General features: G+C 42.4%; 1 protein-coding gene across 4 annotated transcripts; it reads left to right on the top strand.

Annotated features, from left to right (window-relative positions):
* The first annotated feature begins 7,249 nt into the window (after window positions 1-7,249).
* LOC110495514 (inactive dual specificity phosphatase 27) lies at window positions 7,250-21,559 on the top strand. 4 transcript variants are annotated; one of them, XM_036982158.1, is made up of 6 exons: window positions 7,250-7,381; window positions 10,872-11,038; window positions 13,540-13,658; window positions 16,009-16,240; window positions 16,917-17,134; window positions 18,253-21,559. In XM_036982158.1, the coding sequence occupies exons 2-6, from the start codon at window positions 10,926-10,928 to the stop codon at window positions 21,006-21,008; spliced, it is 3,438 nt and encodes a 1,145-aa protein (XP_036838053.1). In that variant the 5' UTR covers window positions 7,250-7,381; window positions 10,872-10,925; the 3' UTR covers window positions 21,009-21,559. The 4 variants fall into 4 exon arrangements, with proteins under 4 accessions (XP_036838053.1, XP_036838055.1, XP_036838054.1 ...); XM_036982160.1 differs by having other exon boundaries at window positions 13,581-13,658; XM_036982159.1 differs by having other exon boundaries at window positions 7,266-7,381; window positions 10,901-11,038.
* Window positions 21,560-21,828: the final 269 nt, after the last annotated feature.

Consider the following 21,828-nt stretch of genomic DNA (forward strand, 5'->3'; position numbering starts at 1 on the left):
GAGGGATTGTGGAGCCTGAAACAGGGGGTAATTACATTAAATAAATACCATTCCAGCCAGGTTGGAGAAGACTGGAAGTGTTTTTTTTTAAGTAAGCAGAAAGGGTCATTAACCTATGGTTGAACCGACTCAACTTAGCTCTGGAATGTTCAGATAAGGCAGTATGTGTCTTCTTAGGTTTTCCATTAGCTGGAACTGTCTGCTGAATGGTGATGGATGAAAACTTCGGAAGGTTTATCTCGAATGAACTTTTGAACTTGGGAGAAAGAATACCTATGACGTCATATTTTGTATATAAACTGTTGTTCGTGGTTACATGGCAGTGCGCTCCGAGAATAAATACTATTATATATTTTTGATAAGACTGGTCTCTGTCTATTTTATACAAATAAAAATCTTACAAATTCTCATAAAATAGACTAAGTGAATTCAATTAATGAAAACATATTGGAATAATGAAATTATACTAACAATGGGGGACGCAGAACAGCGCATTGGGGAAACAGACACATGGAACTCTGCAGTCAAGGAAATACTTGAACAATCACTGAAAAACCAACACGCACTACAGGCAAAAGTGACAGAACTCGAAGGTTTCTCACGTCGAAACAACATTAGACTTTATAATGTAGTAGAGGGTGCAGAAAAAGACTCTATGCCCAAATTCGTGGATGGTCGATTCAAAGACATACTTGAAGACGACACTGACGACACTGGGAATTGAGAGAGCACACCGAGGTCTTGCCCCAAACCCTCTCAGCAGCGCCCCACCAAGACCCATAATAGTACGGTTCCTAAAATTCTCAGTCAAAGAGAAAGTCTTACATGCAACCTGGAAAAAGCCTGTTAGCTTCCAAGGCCATCGAGTGTTCTTTGATCATGACTAAGCAGGAGAGATACTGAAAAGAAGGAAAGATTACACCCCATTAAGAAAGCACTTAAAGAGATGGGTATACGCTTCCAAACACCATTCCCGGCAAAAATGCGGGTATTTCTGGAAAATGGCCCGGTTACATACAAGCATGCAGACGAGGCGGCTGAGGATCTGAAGTCGAGGGGCATCCCAGTGGAGTATACCACCAGGAGAAAGGCAACATCACCGGTGGAAAGACTCGAGCAGGCTCTCCTATGGATCGTTGTCGACAAGCAGAGTCATGGCGAAAGAGGGAAACCACCTCGGAGAGAGGACGTTCACATCCGAGAGAGACTCAGGCATTTCCAGGGGAAGGTGGAAGACGCTGAATCGGATTTAACCCGAATTAATAGTTACCGCGAGCTGTTAAGATGTTGGGTTGTTACGGTTGACATGGCAATAGGTATAATATCTCCCCTATTTTCCCCCCAATGCTGAACAAGGGTGAGTAGCCAAAAGTGTGTTCTTTATGAACACACTAAGTAGCATCACGTTAATAACATATATTTGAACTAAGGATTAATGACACATTGACAACGGGGCGACAGAAGGGCATATCGAGGGGAGGATTCATGATATGCACACATGACCGATATAGTTTTCACTTGTAATTAACCGATGTGTATAAGCGACGAAATAGGCACCCTTATTATTTTTGGTTCCACCAGGTCTTGTTTGTGACTACGTCACGCATTTTCATATCTGAGCGAGGGGCCCATCCTGCGGACAGGCTCATCCCCTCAAACCCCAGAGGCAAGAGACAGTCCTCTGACATGGGAGTCCAAATACCAAAATATTTTCCTACTTTGGTTTACTTTATTATCGTTCTTGATTTTTAGTTCATTTTTAGGCTCAAGATAAGCAGGCAGATATGGTGCACAGGTTTTTTTAATTTATATCGATGCATCATGGGGATGCATCGATTTAAGCTCATAATTTAAGCTCATAATAAGTCTCAATGTAAACGGACTGGGGAGTGACATCAAGAGAAGTAAGGTAATAGCAAAGATGAAACGGGAGAGAAGTGACATACTATTCTGGCAGGAAACTCACTTATCCACACCTGAACACGAGAAACTAAAGAAAATGGGATATAGGAATACTTTTTTTCTTCTTACAAAATGGGTAGAAGGGGAGTTGCAATCTTGACACCAAATTCAGTTAATTTAGAGTTTATGTCAGAAATAAAAGACAAGGAGGGTAGATTTACACATGTTAAATGTAAACTGGATAACAAAGAAGTTACATTTATTTAATGTAAACGTGCCCCCAGGGAGTGACATGGTCTTCTACAGGAAGGTGTTTGATTTAATTGCCACAGAAACCTCTGGCACTCTTATCTGTGGAGGGGATTTTAACACAATTTTAAACTCAAAATTGGACAGCACAAATCAAAATAGGAAAATGAGTCTAGTTGCTAAAAAGATCAATAGGATACTGCAGGATCTAGGACTGCTCGATGTATGGCGTGACACCCACGAGACCGATAAGGAATATACTTTTTACTCAGCCCGCCACACTGAATACTCCAGGTTAGACTACTTTTTCATGTACAGTGCAGATAGACACGGGCTTAAGGATTGTTGGATCAGGCAGAGCGACTTATCAGATCATAATAGAGTTTACCTTACCTTCACCTTGATAGCAAACCAAGAAATACTCTATGGAGACTTAATACGAGCATGCTAAATGATCCAGCATTCAAGGAATCAATAAAGTCAGAATTGAACATCTATCTGGAGAATAATTATAACGGGGAAGTATCTCCTGCTACATTGTGGGATGCAGCTGAGGCGGTTATTAGAGGAAAGATCATAGCCACATCATCTCTCAAGAAAATGATTAAAGCACAGAAACTGCTGAAATTACAGGAAACCCTGTTCTAAGAAACTTAGAACGATCTCACAGTCAATACAAAGACCCTTTTATATTATGAGAGATTCAAAAGGTAAAACAGGAAATTGACCAGATTTATAGAGAAGAAGTAGAGAAAAAGCTCAGGTTCCTGAAACAACGATACTATGAAGCAGGCTCAAAAGCAACCAAATTACTAGCATGGGGACTCAGGAAACAACAAGCACAGAATACCATTTTCAAAATAAAAGACCCCAAAACAAAGAAAATCACATGCAAATTAGATGAAATACAGAATGCATTTGAATCATATAACACAAATCTGTACAAGCAACCAGAGAAGGCAGATGCACAGACAATAGAGCATTTTTTTAACTCACTTGATCTCCCCTTAATTGGGGCAGAGCAACATGATGGACTACCTTTTGAAATATCCACCGAAGAAATTAATAAACAATATCTCAACTAAAAGTAAACAAGTCTCCAGGCCCTGGTGGCTTCCCTTCAGAATGGTTCAAGACCTTCAGAGAACAACTAACACCTCTACTTAAGGCCCTGATGGCTTCCCTTCAGAATGGTTCAAGACCTTCAGAGAACAACTAACACCTCTACTTAAGGCCCTGATGGCTTCCCTTCAGAATGGTTCAAGACCTTCAGAGAACAACTAACACCTCTACTTAAGGCCCTGGTGGCTTCCCTTCAGAATGGTTCAAGACCTTCAGAGAACAACTAACACCTCTACTTAAGGCCCTGGTGGCTTCCCTTCAGAATGGTTCAAGACCTTCAGAGAACAACTAACACCTCTACTTAAGGCCCTGATGGCTTCCCTTCAGAATGGTTCAAGACCTTCAGAGAACAACTAACACCTCTACTTAAGGCCCTGATGGCTTCCCTTCAGAATGGTTCAAGACCTTCAGAGAACAACTAACACCTCTACTTAAGGCCCTGGTGGCTTCCCTTCAGAATGGTTCAAGACCTTCAGAGAACAACTAACACCTCTACTTAAGGCCCTGGTGGCTTCCCTTCAGAATGGTTCAAGACCTTCAGAGAACAACTAACACCTCTACTTAAGGCCCTGGTGGCTTCCCTTCAGAATGGTTCAAGACCTTCAGAGAACAACTAACACCTCTACTTAAGGCCCTGGTGGCTTCCCTTCAGAATGGTTCAAGACCTTCAGAGAACAACTAACACCTCTACTTAAGGCCCTGATGGCTTCCCTTCAGAATGGTTCAAGACCTTCAGAGAACAACTAACACCTCTACTTAAGGCCTGTTTTAACTGGACTCTGCGGGAGGGGGGTCTCCCACCGTCTTGGAGAGAGGCCATCATATCTGTAATCCCAAAAGAGGGTAAAGATAAGAAGGAATGCAGTTCATATAGACCTATCGCAATTCTTAACACGGATTATAAACTATATGCATCAATAGTAGCCAAAAGAATGGAGAACATAATCCCAGAATTGATTGATGGAGATCAAACTGGTTTCATACAAAATAGGCAGACACAGGACAATATAAGGAGAACACTAAATGTCATGGACCACATTACTCAGAATAAGACAAGTGCAATATTAATCAGTCTAGATGCAGAAAAAGCATTTGATTCAGTGGGATGGGATTACCTATTCCAAGTTATGGAAAGATTGGGTTTCAACAAAGAAGTGACACAGTGCATCAAAACACTATATTCGCGTCCGACCGCTAGAAAAAATTGACATTTGTCACGAACGATAAAATTAGAGCGAGGGGCAAGACGAGGCTGTAATCTTTCACCCACACTCTTCTCCTTGTACCTCGAACCATTAGCACAGGCAATAAGACAGGACCCAACTTTAGAGGGAATAACAATAAGAGGCAGTGAACATAAAATATGCATGTATGCTGATGACGTTCTGTTATTCCTTAAAGACCCAGGCTCAAGTGTACCTGGATTGATGGATGTTTTATAAACATTTGGAACATATTCATGGTATGTGCTTAACGTACACAAGATCCAAGCCCTAGTATATAATTATACCCCACAGGAAGAGCTGAAGAGGAGATATAACTTCCACTGGACCTCTTCACCCATTAAATATCTTGGAGTATATCTACCAAAAGATACACCCAAACTTTATTGCATGAATTACAATCACATCAACAAGAAAATATATGATGACCTGGACAGGTGGAATTCACTTCCCTTAGATCTTAGTAGTAGAATTGAAACAATCAAAATGAACATCCTGCTGAGGTTACTGTATTTGTTCCAATCACTGCCCATAGAAATCCTGCCTAAACAGTTGAGGTATAAACGGATATCAAGGTTTATCTGGAACAGGAAGAGACCAAGAACTAGATATGCAACATTACAATTACCAAACAACTGTGGGGGTATGGCCTTACCAAACCTAAAAGATGATTATGTGTCAGCCCATTGAGACCTCTGGTGTGTTGGCGCAATTCAGAATACGAATCCAAATGGAAAGACATGGAGACTACTCTGACAGAGATACCCATACAGTCAGTTTAGGGAAATAAGGACATGATAATAAAAATATACAGTAGACAAAATCAGTGGATTCATTTCTCTCTGAAGACATGGTTTAGGGTAGTTAAGCAAAATAATTTAGACAGAGAGATCAAACTGCTGAGTTGGCCCGCATACGACCCCAGCTTCATCCCTGCAACTCAGGACAGCAGATTTAAACAATGGACGCAGAAAGGCATCACATCATTCAGTACAATTATAAGGAATGGGGACCTAGATAACTTCCAGGACCTAAGTAAAAAACATGACTCGGATAAACAAGATTTTTACAGATACCTACAAGTTCGACACTATTTCTCAAGGGAGATAAAAGTGACTGACCCTCGAGCACTTCCAAAATTAATCCAAGTATTCACTAACGCATACAACTTGGGGAGTAACAAAAAAACTCTAAAATCTCTACTTTGGTATTCAAACCTCAAAGAAACATTCTACTATAATAAAAAGAAATGGGAGGAGGAACTAATAACTAACTAAATAACTAATGAAACATGGTTGAACATATTAGAGACTCAACAAAGCTCCACCAACTCAAGGTCATGGAGAAAATTCTGTTGGAAGAATGTTATACGTTTCTTCATAACATCTAAACTGAAATCAAAACAGACTGGTTCCCTACATCCTTGTTGGAGAGAATGCGGCCTATCGAGGGTGGATCACTCTCATATCTTTTGGACTTGCCCCGCAATCGAAACCTACTGGGGAGAAATAAGCTCTAACATTGGAAAACTAATGGGATTTGACATAGAACAAACATTCATTTATTTGTACTTGGGTGAAATACCTGATAACTTACACAATAGAGAAACGTACCTCTTGAAGGTCCTACTGGCAGCCAGTAAAAAGGCTATCACTACTAAATGGCTACAAAAAGACCCTCCCACAGTGACACAATGGATAGACTTTGTAGAAGAAATACACCACATGGAGCGTATGACCTTTGAACACAAGAGGAGAGAGGTCAGGAATACTGGGAAAATGCGTTTCGTACATGAAAAAGTTCAAAACATTCAAAGATGTCAATGTAACTAATATGATGAAGGTATGACGTGCACTGTAACTGCCAGATCCTTTTTGTTGTTCTTTTGTTTTACTTTATTTGTACTTCCGTTGTGTTTCTACAATAAAAACAAAGTGTATAAAAAAACATTTAAGACTGTTGGAAAATCATTCCAGGTGAAGCTGGTTGAGAGAATGCCAAGAATGTGCAAAGTTGTCATCAAGGCAAAGGGTGGCTACTTTGAAGAATCTCAAATATAGAATATATTTTGATTCTTTTAACACTTTTTTGGATACGACATGATTCCAAATGTGTTATTTCATAGTTTTGATGTCTTCACTATCATTCTACAATAGTACAAATAAAGAAAAACCCTTGAATGAGTAGGTGTGTCCAAACCTTTGACTGGTACTGTATGTGTGTGTGTCTTGGTGTGTGTTAGTGTCTCTGTGTGTGTGTGTTTCTGTGTGTATCTCTCTGTGTGTGTGTGTGTGTGTGTGTGTGTGCGTGTCCTGGTGTGTCTCAGTGTGTGTGTGTCTATGTGTGTGTCTCAGTGTGTGTCTCTGTGTGTCCTTAGGTAGGTGTAAGAGCCCGACCCAGTGACTAGCCTGCATTCTCTCTCTATATATATATATTTAGAGCCAGACACATTGTCAGCTGGAGATAACACAGACTGCAGACCCCCTAAATAGAATGACAATCAAACACACACACACACACACACACACACACACACACACATAATAACAGATTTATAAGACGAATCAGAAGTGCATCCATTGTCCATCTAAATAAACAGATATTTGTGTGTGTTTAACCAATTGCTGCACCTTTGTATCTGGACTTGGCTGGACCCCAGGCTCACAGGATTAATAATGTTCCTCTGAGAGAAGCTGTGGTGATGTCACAGGGGTGTAAGGTGTCAGGGGGAGTGTCCACAAAGGGGTAAGGGTGGGGGAGGTGGTGGCAGATAGGGTTGGGGACTCTCTTATAAGTTTGGTTTAGGTCTCTCTCTCGGCCCCCTACAATCCCACAGTCCCAACGTCCCAACAGTGAAAGGCGGACCACAGCTATAACCAGCTCAGGTAAGAGACAACGTCTGAGGTTAGGGGTCGAGGTTAGGTTCACCTTTGTGGGGGGAGGGGTGGTTACGGGACAGAACTGTGGTATCTTCACCCTCTTTTCACTGCTCTGTCACACCACTGGGCCTGAAGGCTCTGTGCAGCTGTCCTTGTTGCTAAAAATAAATACTCAGGCTGACATACACACACACACACAAAACACATACACATATTCATGCTTTCAGTATAATCTCAGATGATTGCAGTTTTTCAGATGTGACAGTAAGTGACTGCCTGTTGACTATCAGTAGGGTTAAGAGTGATGAAGCATACGTACCTCATCATATTTATTGGGTTTATGTGATGAACAGTTGATACAGCCCTTTTCATCTCTCTAGTCTGTCATGATCCACAAATGGAGGCTGTGTGTCTTAGATGTTTATGTGGCTGTGAAGAAATAGCAATCTGTTAGAATGATGCACTTCTTATGAGGCAAGGTTAGGGTTAGGGTTATGGTAATGACAGAGACATTCAGGTTAGCACTTAATGTTATGGTAATGACAGAGACATTCAGGTTAGCACTTAATGTTATGGTAATGACAGAGACATTCAGGTTAGCACTTAATGTTATGGTAATGATAGAGACATTCAGGTTAGCACTTAATGTTATGGTAATGACAGAGACATTCAGGTTAGCACTTAATGTTATGGTAATGATAGAGACATTCAGGTTAGCACTTAATGTTATGGTAATGACAGAGACATTCAGGTTAGCACTTAATGTTATGGTAATGACAGAGACATTCAGGTTAGCACTTAATGTTATGGTAATGACAGAGACATTCAGGTTAGCACTTAATGTTATGGTAATGACAGAGACATTCAGGTTAGCACTTAATGTTATGGTAATGACAGAGACATTCAGGTTAGCACTTAATGTTATGGTAATGACAGAGACATTCAGGTTAGCACTTAATGTTATGGTAATGACAGAGACATTCAGGTTAGCACTTAATGTTATGGTAATGACAGAGACATTCAGGTTAGCACTTAATGTTATGGTAATGACAGAGACATTCAGGTTAGCACTTAATGTTATGGTAATGACAGAGACATTCAGGTTAGCACTTAATGTTATGGTAATGACAGAGACATTCAGGTTAGCACTTAATGTTATGGTAATGACAGAGACATTCAGGTTAGCACTTAATGTTATGGTAATGACAGAGACATTCAGGTTAGCACTTAATGTTATGGTAATGACAGAGACATTCAGGTTAGCACTTAATGTTATGGTAATGACAGAGACATTCAGGTTTCCTTAATGTTATGGTAATGACAGAGACATTCAGGTTAGCACTTAATGTTATGGTAATGATAGAGACATTCAGGTTAGCACTTAATGTTATGGTAATGATAGAGACATTCAGGTTAGCACTTAATGTTATGGTAATGACAGAGACATTCAGGTTAGCACTTAATGTTATGGTAATGACAGAGACATTCAGGTTTCCTTAATGTTATGGTAATGACAGAGACATTCAGGTTAGCACTTAATGTTATGGTAATGATAGAGACATTCAGGTTAGCACTTAATGTTATGGTAATGATAGAGACATTCAGGTTAGCACTTAATGTTATGGTAATGATAGAGACATTCAGGTTTCCTTAATGTTATGGTAATGATAGAGACATTCAGGCTTTACTGTTATGGTAATGACAGAGACATTCAGGTTTCCTTAATGTTATGGTAATGACAGAGACATTCAGGTTAGCACTTAATGTTATGGTAATGATAGAGACATTCAGGTTAGCACTTAATGTTATGGTAATGATAGAGACATTCAGGTTAGCACTTAATGTTATGGTAATGATAGAGACATTCAGGTTAGCACTTAATGTTATGGTAATGATAGAGACATTCAGGTTAGCACTTAATGTTATGGTAATGATAGAGACATTCAGGCTTTACTGTTATGGTAATGACAGAGACATTCAGGTTTCCTTAATGTTATGGTAATGATAGAGACATTCAGGCTTTACTGTTATGGTAATGACAGAGACATTCAGGTTTCCTTAATGTTATGGTAATGACAGAGACATTCAGGTTTCCTTAATGTTATGGTAATGATAGAGACATTCAGGTTTCCTTAATGTTATGGTAATGACAGAGACATTCAGGTTTTAATGTTATGGTAATGACAGAGACATTCAGGTTTTAATGTTATAGTAATGACAGCGACATTCAGGTTTCCTTAATGTTATGGTAATGACAGAGACATTCAGGTTTCCTTAATGTTATGGTAATGACAGAGACATTCAGGTTTCCTTAATATTATGGTAATGACAGAGACATTCAGGTTTCCTTAATGTTATGGTAATGACAGAGACATTCAGGTTTTAATGTTATGGTAATGACAGAGACATTCAGGTTTCCTTAATGTTATGGTAATGACAGAGACATTCAGGTTTCCTTAATGTTATGGTAATGACAGAGACATTCAGGTTTTAATGTTATGGTAATGATAGAGACATTAAGGTTTTTAATGTTATAGTAATGACAGCGACATTCAGGTCTCCTTAATGTTATGGTAATGATAGAGACATTCAGGCTTTAATGTTATGGTAATGACAGAGACATTAAGGTTTTTAATGTTATGGTAATGACAGCGACATTCAGGTTTCCTTAATGTTATGGTAATGATAGAGACATTCAGGCTTTAATGTTATGGTAATGACAGAGACATTCAGGTTTCCTTAATGTTATGGTAATGATAGAGACATTCAGGCTTTAATGTTATGGTAATGACAGAGACATTAAGGTTTTTAATGTTATGGTAATGACAGCGACATTCAGGTTTCCTTAATGTTATGGTAATGATAGAGACATTCAGGCTTTAATGTTATGGTAATGACAGAGACATTCAGGTTTCCTTAATGTTATGGTAATGATAGAGACATTCAGGCTTTAATGTTATGGTAATGACAGTGACATTCAGGTTTCCTTAATGTTATAGTAATGACAGAGACGTTCAGGTTTCCTTAATGTTATGGTAATGATAGAGACATTCAGGCTTTAATGTTGTGGTAATGACAGAGACATTCAGGTTTCCTTAATGTTATGGTAATGATAGAGACATTCAGGCTTTAATGTTATGGTAATGACAGCGACATTCAGGTTTCCTTAATGTTATGGTAATGATAGAGACATTCAGGCTTTAATGTTATGGTAATGACAGAGACATTCAGGTTTCCTTAATGTTATAGTAATGACAGAGACATTCAGGTTTCCTGGAACATCTTTCCAGGATCAAGAACTAGATTTTTTTTGGAAAGAGTAATGTCTGCTTTCATAACACACATAATTGTGTTTGGGAATCCAGTGAAAACACAGTAACTATCAACCATATTCTGTGTGTATTTGTGTCTGCAATAGTTTGTGTTTTGTCCATTAGTACATTCCTTGAATTCTAATCTGAGATTGTTTCACCAATGAATTTCCTCTGTGAATCAGAGGAATTTCTGTTTCCCACATCCTTGAAGACAAGAAAGGAAGGATTGCGTTGCCATGGCGTCACCGAGCGAGGGCGATCAGACGGTGCCTGATGGAGAGAGAGAAAAGGAGGCGACTAAGGTCAAATCTATTCAGTCCCACTATCTCCGCTGTCCCTCCCCCAGCAGGTAAGCATACGTGGAGACCCACTGTTCTTGTAGTTCTGTAATGGGAAATGACCCACCCAGGGCTGTCACGGCTGTTGAAGGAACTGGACCAAGGTGCAGCGTGGTGAGCGTACATTTTCTCTTTTATTCGAAATGACGCCAAACAAAACAATAAACAATACAAAACAAACCGTGAAGCTTCAGGCTATGTGCCATTAACAAAGTTAACTTCCCACAAACACAGGTGGGAAAAAGGGTACCTAAGTATGGTTCCCAATCAGAGACAAAGATAGACAGCTGTCCCTGATTAAGAACCATACCCGGCCAAAACATAGAAGTAGAAAATCATAGAAACACAAAACATAGAATGCCCACTCCAACTCACGCCCTGACCAAACCAAAATAGAGACATAAAAAGGAACTCTAAGGTCAGGGCGTGACAAGGGCTCTAATAGTGTGTTAAATAAATGTATTGTCCAACTTCAATTCAGCTTCCAAGCACAATTTGGTCAATTTGTAGAGAGTATAGCCATGTCAATTTTATAGCATATAGAACGTCTTTCATCAGAAGTGCTCACAAGAACTGATTACTACTGTCACACACTATGATGCACACTAGACCTGGATCAAATACATACAGTTGAAGTCGGAAGTTTACATACACCTTAACCAAAAACATTTAAACTCCGTTTTCCACAATTCCTGACATTTAATCCTAGTAAAAATTCCCTGTCTTAGGTCAGTTAGGATCACCACTTTATTTTAAGAATGTGAAATGTCAGAAAAATAGTAGAGAGAATGACTTATATAAACTTTTATTTCTTTCATCACATTCTCAGTGGGTCAGAAGTTTACATACACTAAATTGGTATTTGGTAGCATTGCCTTTAAATGGTTTAACTTGGGTCAAACATTTTGGGTAGCCTTCCACAAGCGTCTCACAATAAGTTGGGTGAATTTTGGCCCATTCCTCCTGACAGAGCTGGTGTAACGGAGTCAGGTTTTTAGGCCTCCTTGCTCGCAAGTGCTTTTTCAGTTCTGCCCACACATTTTCTATAGGATTGAGGTCAGGGATTTGTGATGGCTACTCCAATACCTTGACTTTGTTGTCCTTAAGCCATTTTGCCACAACTTTGGAAGTATGCTTGGGGTCATTGTCCATTTGGAAGTGTCACGACTTCCGCCAAAGTCGGTTCCTCTCCTTGTTCGAGCGGCATTCGGCGGACGACGTCACCGGTCTTCTAGCCATCGCCAATCCACCTTTGATTTTCCATTTGTTTTGTCTTGTTTTTTTCACACACCTGGTTCCCCCATGTCTGTGTGTGAAATTGTTTGATGTATAGTGCTTGTGCACTCTGACTGGTTCGCGACCGGATATTTTGTACCCATATTTTGTTGTTCTGGGTACCATTGGTTTTGCTTATTAAACTGCTCCGGTTATTACCCAGTTCTGCTCTCCTGCGCCTGACTTCCCTGCAGCCAGTCACACGCCCTTTACAGGAAGACCCATTTGCGACCAAGCTTTAACGTCCTGACTGATGTCTTGAGATGTTGCTTCAATATATCCACATAAATTTCCTCCCTCATGATGCCACCTATTTTGGGAAGTGCGCCAGGCCCTCCTGCAGCAAAGTACCTCCACAACATGATGCTGCCACCCCCATGCTTCACGGTTGGGATGGTGTTCTTCGGCTTGCAAGCGTCCCCCTTTTTCTTCCAAACATAACGATGGTCATTATGGCCAAACAGTTCTATTTTTGTTTCATCAGACCAGAGGACATTTCTCCAAAAAGTATGATCTTTGTCCCCATGTGCAGTTGCAAACCGTAGTCTGTCTTTTTTATGATGGTTTTGGCAGGTGGTTTCTTCCTTGCTGAGCGGCCTTTCAGGTTTTGTCGATATAGGACTCGTTTTACTGTGGATATAGATATTTATGTACCTGTTTCCTCCAGCATCTTCACAGGGTCCTTTGCTGTTGTTCTGGGATTGATTTGCACTTTTCGCACCAAAGTACGTTCATCTCTAGGAGACAGAACGCGTCTCCTTCCTGAGCGGTATGGCGGCTGTGTGGTCCAATGGTGTTTATACTTGCGTACTATTGTTTGTACAGATGAATGTGGTACCTTCAGGCGTTTGGAAATTGCTCTCAAGGGTGAACGAGACATGTGGAGGTCTACAATTTTTTTCTGAGGTCTTGGCTGATTCCTTTTGATTTTCCCATGATGTCAAGTGAAGAGGCACTGAGTTTGAAGGTAGGCCTTGAAATATATCCACAGGTACACCTCCCAATGACTCAAATGATGTCAGTTAGCCTATCAGAAGCATCTAAAGCCATGACATAATTTTCTGGAATTTTCCAAGCTGTTTAAATGTCCCAAAAGTGCCAACTCCACCCACCCTGCATGTCAGGCTAAATCAATCACACCTCCAGTATTTGACATTACATATATTTGCCCCCCCCCCCCCGGTTTGCTTAGTAATTATATTCATATGGTTATGACTATGTCTCTATACTTTTGCAGTTTCTCCGTGATCTCTGAGTCCAGATTCTCCATGATATCAGGGTCGGATGCCGAGAGCATCTATATGGAGCCCATTCACCTGTCCTCAGCTATAGCTGCCAAACAAATCATCAACGAGGGTGAGACACAGATTCATTCCACCAACCACACATAACTCACATGCTGTTTTTTTTGCCTTGGTGAGTGGATCTGAACATTATGATTTAAAACATCTAAATGAAAGCTTTCATCTTGGCAGAATACAATTTTATAAATGCTGTTCACCTAGAGAAGCATGGCTGTCGACAAAGTGAGTGCTTGTGACTATAAGGTTCTATCTAGAAAAAGATGATTCTGAGATAATTGGCTGAAGTTCTGAACCCTCATTGGTTTGAATGAGTAGTTTGAACTACTTTTATCTTGTATTCTTTTGAACTTAACATGAATGTAGGTATTTAGACTACTGTATAGGTAGAGAACATTGAACAGAACAAGGCTGTTTCAATAACTACATGTTGACTAAAATACAGATAGAACCTTATAGTCCCAAGCTCTCGATAGGTTAAAGAAAGTTGAAGGGTGGAACCACAAAGAAAGCCGGGGAAAAACAGCCACCACTAGTCCTGTTTGCAGGTTCACCTTGTACAGATCAGCTTGGGGCAGCCTAGTGGTTAGAGTGTTGGGCCAGTAACTGAAAGGTTGCTGGATCAAATCCCAGAGCTGACAAGGTAAAAATAACCCCCTGTTCCCTGGTAGGCTGTCATTGTAAATAAGAATTTTCTCTTAACTGACTTGCCTAGTTAAAAAAAATACTGTACTGGTGCCAAGCACATTGCGTGTGCCTGGCTCCACATACATATTGTATTTGTCCCATAGAGATAAAGCTGTGGTTTGTCCCCGAATGGCCAATTTAGCTTAAAAAGCAGTTAAATAATCAATGCTCTATTATCCAATAGGCGGTGTCAGAGGAAAGCCCATACAATTGTCAGACTCCAGTCACCCAAGTCATAGACTAGCAGCACGGCAAGCAGTACCGGAGCACCAAGTCTTAATAGCTTCTACCACCAAGCCATAAGACTGCTGAACAATTAATCAAATGGCCACAGGACTATTACATTGACCCCCCCCCCTCCATTTGTTTTGTACACTGCTGCTACTCGCTGTTTATTATCTATGCATAGTCACTTCACCCCTACCTACATGTACAAATTACGTCAACTAACCTGTACCCCTGCACACTGACTCAGTACGCCCTGTATATAGCCTCGTTATTGTTATTTTATTGTGTTACTTTAAAAAACATTTTTACTTTAGTTTATTTGGAAAATATTTTCTTAACTCTTCTTGAACTGCACTTTTGGATCAGTGGGTCCCACATGGGACGTTTGAGCTAACGTAGGCTAATGCGATTAGCATGAGGTTGTAAGTAGCGAGAAAGTTTCTCAGGACATAGACATATCTGATATTGGCAGAGAGCTTAAATTCTTGTTAATCTAACTGCACTGTCCAATTTACAGTAGCAATTACAGTGAAAGAATACCATGCTATTGTTTGAGTAGAGTGCACAGTTTTGAACTTGAAAAGTTATTAATAAACAAATTAGGCACATTTGGGCAGTTTTCATTCAACATTTTGAACAGAAATTCAATGGTTCATTGGATCAGTCTAAAACTTTGCACATACACTGCTGTCATCTAGTGGCCAAAATCTAAATGGAACCTGTGCTGGAATAATACATTATTGCCTTTCTCTTGCATTACCAGATCTAATGTGTTATATTCTCCTACACTCCTTTCACATTTCCACAAACTTCAAAGTGTTTCCTTTCAAATGATATCAAGAATAGCCCTATCCTTGCTTCAGGGCCTCAGCTACAGGCATTTAGATTTGGTTATGTCATTTTAGACAAAAATGTTTTTAAAAAAGGGGCGGATCCTTATGAGGTTTTAAGGGCTTGTAAGTAAGCATTTCATGGTAAAGTCTACACTTGTTGTATTTGGTGCATGTGACAAATAAAGTTTGATTTGATTATACTGTAGCATTAGAGTAATCACCTCTGTCTCTTACCTGAGAATACAATGTGTTCATTATGGCAATATCCAGCTAGAGACGTCCAAGCCATTATCCATAGCTAGACTGTCTGATTGGGGTAATGCGTTCGCCAACACACCACAATTATGCTCCTAACTAACTTTGAATAGGTTACTTTGCTTTCTAACAGTGTGTCCCTGCAGCAGCTGTCTATCCTTAACGGATGCTGTCTGCAAATGTGACATACTCCTGGTATGGTTTGTAAAGACTGACACAGAGGGTGGGGAGTTTTGCAGCACAAAGTTATTTCCTTCAATCTAGCCACTGTCTGTAGCCTACTTACACGTTTAGATGCAATGAATTATGTAATATTGTGGATTAGGCAGTAGGGTGTGTGTGTGTGTGTGTGTGTGTGTGTGTGTGTGTGTATCTGAATAGTCTGCTCTTTCCTTTCCTCAGAGCTCCCAAAACGGGGTATCAGGACAGAGAGTACCCCAGACAGCATGTTGGAGACAGCGGAACAGCTGATGGTGGAGGACCTCTACAACCGGGTGAAGGACATGATCGATGACCGCAGCCCCTATAACACCCCCTGTGTGATGGACATCCAGCGGGCCATGGTACAGGACCGCCTGGAGGCCCCCAACAACCCCGTGGACGAGGTGTGGAACAACATATTCATCGCTGAGAAGTGAGTCACTCACTGTGCCGTGGAAGTTACTGTATGCATTACATATCCCCATACACGCATCACACACAAGCACACACACACACACACACACACACACACACACATGCTCCGCCCTTCAAAATACAGCGTTATATGCATAGCTCATGGAACATCATTCCAGACAGATTTACCCCCACCTCACTTTCACCATAGACAACTTCACTGAGTGTCAATAGAATGACAGATAGATAGCTGTTCACCTCCTATGGTATAATTAAGCAACAAGGCCCGAGTGGGTGTGGTATATGGTCAATATACCATGGTTAGGGGCTGTTCTTATGCACAACACAACGCAGAGTGCCTGGATACAGCCCTTAGCCGTGGTATATTGGCTATATACTACAAATCCCAGAGGTGCCTTATTGCTATTATAAACTGGTTATCAACGTAATTAGAGCAGTAAAAAGACATGTTTTGTCGTACCCGTGTTATACGATCTGATATACCACGGCTGTCAGCCAGTCAGCCAGTCAGCATTCATCCCTCGAACCACCCAGTTTATAATACTTTGTAAACGAGTCTATTTCGGGTCAGTGTACTTGTCATGGATACTCCATGTCCTTACCAGCCATTTCATAACCGTGACTCTATGACCACAACAACAACAGCGTTGCTTGTTCCTTCCTCTGTTTTGCAGATCTGTGGCTGTCAATAAAGCTCGTCTGAAGCGCATGGGTATCACCCACATCCTGAACGCTGCCCACGGTACCGGGGTCTACACAGGGGAGGCCTTCTACGCTGGCATGAACATTGGCTACATGGGTATCGAGGTAGATGACTTTGCAGAGTCTGACATCTCCCCTCACTTCAGAACCTGCGCTGAGTTCCTGGATGAGGCCCTGTTGACACACAAGGGTGAGTCAGTGTTCTTTTGTGTGTTCTTATTGGTGGATCAAGGCCCAATTCTCAATGTGGTGGGTCACCTCAGACCCTACAGCCTATGCATTTGTAGATCTACCTGGATTTGATTGATGAAAGTAATATGGTGAAACTTCCACCTATCCTACCAGACAGCGAGGGAGAGCTATTACCAGGATATTTAATGGATACGACGTTCATAACGTCTTCTTGTGTGATCTCGTGTTTTTCTCCCATTTCCATGGACCTTGAGTCTGGGCTAACCTGGACATAGTAGAACCAATCTCTGTATTGTTTGCTTTGGCTTAACTGGACTCAGTGATGATGAGGCTTGGAATTCAATCTCTAGACCAATCCAGAGACTACTTGGAGTTCCATCTAGATTCTAGACTAATCTATAGACTACTCCTAATTACTCATCATAACCAGGGGTGGCCGTCAGTCTTATTTTAGGGAGGTCACTCAGAGCCAATGGACAGGGATAGCCTAGTTATATCTGGACTCTGTTTAGGCGGGTGAATCATCTTCTAAAGCTTTTCACCCCCCCCCCCGCCCCAACTCTAATTAAACCCCAAATAGATTAGATCCACTGACCGCTTGAGTTAAATAAACACATATTTGTTAAGAATCAGATTAAATGTCAGGCAGGAGTAACTAGTATTCATGTCATAGGTTTGGGTCTGCGGGGCCTTGCGGTCCTTTCCGCTACAGGGAGGGAGTAGGCAACGTATCACATTTCAAACCTGGCACCTTGGGGGTTATCATATCATGGGTTATGATGTCAGAGTTTATACCTGGGGGGGGGGGGGGGTACAGTGTTTAGGAGTGATACAGTCACAACTGGAAGGGAATACAGCCCTCTGCTGGTTATAGAGTGTCCTTGCAGAGCAGACAGTTCAACCTGCACATGAAATGTATTAGCCTCCTACAGCTACAGCTGTTATCATCAAACTGGTACCTAATACTTTCAGATTCATGAAATCAGTATTGTCATTTGCTTATCCCTTACGTTGCAAATGTATCTTTAATTAACTACATGTAAACACTGAAAAATAGTTATTTCTTATGTCAAGTGTAACCAATGGGAAGTGTGTTTTTGTCTTCTTCTCCTGCAGGTAAGGTCCTGGTGTCCTCTATGATGGGCGAGAGCCGCTCCGCTGTGCTGGTGGCTGCCTACCTCATGATTTTCCAACACATGACCATCATGGAGGCACTGACTACTCTGAGGAAGAAGCGACCCATCAACCCCAACGAGGGCTTCCTAAAACAGCTGCGTCAGCTTAACGAGACGCTACTAGAGGAGCGTGATGATGATGATGACGACACCCTCAGCCAATGCTCCGTCATCGACGCCCACACTCGCGCCCACCTGTTTGACGACGAAGAGAGCATGATGGGCGTGAAGGCCCACTCCATCATGATGGAGGAGGAGGAGGACAGCCAAAGCGTGATGAGTAGCGTGGCCTCGTCTGCCGCAGCCGCCGCCCTCAGGGACGGTGTTTTTGGAGGGCTGCGGATGGGCCTGGAACGGGCAGAGACAACAGAGGGCCTGGCCCTGCCTGGAAAAGACGCTGGTGACGGTGGGGAGGATGCAGAGGATGGGGATGAAGATGGCATGAGCATGATCCGCGAGTGGCAGAGGAGGAACGAGAAGTACCAGAGCGAAGAGTGGTGGGAGCAACAGCTGATGAGCGAGGCTGGGGACGAGGAGTCTCTCCTGGGGGGCATGCGGGGTCCTGGGGCAACAGAAGACCTGGAGAGCGTGACCAGTGAGGACGTCCAGGCCATGAAAGAGCGCCTGAAGCGGCGCCCGCGGCACTCCCCCTCAGAGTCAGTGTCCACGGCCAGTTGCAGCAGCTACTCTGACCTGTGGAAGCAGCGTCTGAAGGAGATCGAGGAGCAGGCGGCAGCGCGCTACCGCATAAAGGACGACGACAACAACAGTGAGAGCACGGCGATGGAGGGGATACAAAATAAGAAGCAGACAATCAAGGACGACGTGGAGAGCGTGCTCTCTGACACAAGCTCCATGTACAACTTCTGCAAGAGGAACAAGGAGAACCTAACTCCCCTGGAGCGCTGGAGGGTGAAGAGGATCCAGTTTGGCTGGAATAAGAATGATGAAGGGAGGGATGGGGAGAAAAGAGCCGGGGGCGTATGGGGCAGTGGGGAGCAGGGAGATGGCGATGCTGAGGCCCACACTCCGGCACTGGAGGACGTCAACCTGACAGCCTACCAGACCTGGAAGATGAAACAGGCGAAGCGGCTTGGAGAGGACAACAAGGCAACAAAAGATGACATTGTGGAGATGAGCCGTGGCGAGGACTCGGCCACAGCCAAGAGGAGACAGAGGCGGGAGGAGCTCCTGGAGCGCTCGCGGAAGACACTGGAGGAGAGTCAGTCCATGTGTGGCTGGGAGACGGAGAGCTCCATGAGCGGAAGCACCCTGCCGCTCTCTGCCTTCTTCGCCCAGCCTGACGGCTCACAAGCCGGACGTGTTGCCAATGATGACAACATGTCCATGCTGAGTGGCAGGTCTTCTGTATCCCAAGCCCGCAGCACCAGATCTCAGGCCTCTATGGGCTCAGGAATTCCACAGGGCATTCCCCAAGTCCCCATGATCCCTGTGCCCACAATGCAGGGACCTGGTGGGGAGCCCATGGTCGACCTGTCCAGCATTCAGAACTGGATCGCCAATGTGGTGTCCGAGACCCTCATCCAGAAGGAGCGTGAGATGAGCCTCCCCCCGTCCCAGGCTGGATCGGTGCTAAGTTTCGGTGGGACATCTAGTGTGTTAGGGCCAGCAAGACGTGGCTTGGACGATGACAAGGCTTCTATGCTGAGTGGAGCGTCCTATTCGAGCTCACTGGCTCATCACGGTGTCAGTGCTGGCAGGGCCGAGTCTGTGCTCTCTGGTAGAAGTGCTGCTTCTTCTACCAGTAATCTCTCCAGCATCTCCGGTCTGGGCTCCCGCAGGAGCAAGATCACCACCACCAGCGTGCCCCTCTACAGCCTTTTTGCGGACCAGGTCAACCTACAGAAGCTGGACTCCATGGACAAGCAGATGCAGTCGGAGATGAGGAACAAGATGGCCTGCTACGGGGTGAAGAAGATTGTCGAAGATAATAAGCGCAGCACACTCTACAAGAAGAAGAAGCCCAAGGACGAGGGCGAAGAGGAGGAAGAGAAGGAGGATGACTATTTAACAGGAAAGATAAAGACGTCTCTCCCACCTGCACCAGAGAAAAAGAAAGCACCTACGCGAAGCTATGGCCTTTCGGGCTGCCTAAATCTCTCCACCGCTCTGGAGAAAGAAAAGAACACCAGTGTTGATGATTGGCTAACCAACGTCATGCCTCCTTCAAGGAAACCAGCGTCCTATAGTGCAGAAGACGAGACTGATCCAGGGCCATCTGCCTCCGTGTATAACTTCGGGGGTCAGAGGGACTCGTCTGAGGAGGAAGAAGAAGAGGAGGAGTATGAAGTCGCATCCAGATATCGCTCCAGATTCCAGGCAGACACAGAGTCACGTGTACTTGGCAAATTCTCTTCCAACAGCGTGGATTCCAGCAGCTACAGGACTAGAAGATCCTACACAGCCACTGAGGAAGAGGAGGAAGATGAGGAGAGTTATACATCGAAGAGGAAGTTTACTCATCACTCACAATATGAGAGTGGAGGGGAGACGGAGGGGAGGATAGAAAGGAAGGAAGAAAAGGAAGAGGAAGAAGATGTCGACAGATTCCTCAGCGATCTTAGGCAGAGGTCTCGGGCTCGGGCTGAGGCAGAAATGCAGGACGATGACATCGTTGCAGCTTGGAGGGCACAACAAGAATCCAAGTCAAATGGTTACAGAAGCAGTGACTCTTAACCAATCAAAGACAGTGTCACACTTACAGTAGGAAAGAAACTCAATCCAATGTTAATATGTTTCTTCAGCTAATAAATTAAAATTGCACACTTGCTACACAAGCCGCCTTTCTTAGAACATCGCTTGTGGTCTTTTTATTTTCAGAAGTGGGGTGACCTTTATAATTATATAGGTAGTTGTTATAGATCATTCTGACATGTAAATACTCATCTAAATCAAATATCTAAGCTTTATTATAATGGAAAAGGGGAAATGTGCACGTTGCTTTCTAAACTCAAACGAGTTTATTTTCATAGTCAATTTTATAATCAAATGGACGCAAAATATGAATATTTAAATATTGCCTCAGCCTAACTGCATTGCTTGTGCAGTGCAAGTAGAGTAACACACGTCTGCTGTTTGTTGCATTGATTGTAAAATGCAACAACTAACCCACAAAACAATCTAAACTAGATTACTGTTCAAGACAAAATATTTATGCTGTACAATTTTTGGAGCACAAACGCAATCCATTTCAAAGCATTTATAATTGCAATAAATGTTAAAGCAATTATCTGGTTGTTTTATTTTATTTTTTATCTCATTCCTCATGCCTAAGGACACTGACCTGGATTCTAGTTGATCACATCTTTAACGAAAACATGAGACAGAGTAGAAGAATAGAAGACAGAATAAAAGGAATTATGATAATCAAATCGCATAGCACTTAACATTGAAAGGGGAACTCAACATATTCATCTCTACTGAACTGGGTGCTTTTTATCACAATATTTTACCCCATACATACTATCTGCTTGTTATATTATGGATAGAAGACTAC

The sequence above is a fragment of the Oncorhynchus mykiss genome, chromosome 7, assembly GCF_013265735.2.
Source record: "Oncorhynchus mykiss isolate Arlee chromosome 7, USDA_OmykA_1.1, whole genome shotgun sequence".
NCBI lineage: Eukaryota > Metazoa > Chordata > Actinopteri > Salmoniformes > Salmonidae > Oncorhynchus > Oncorhynchus mykiss.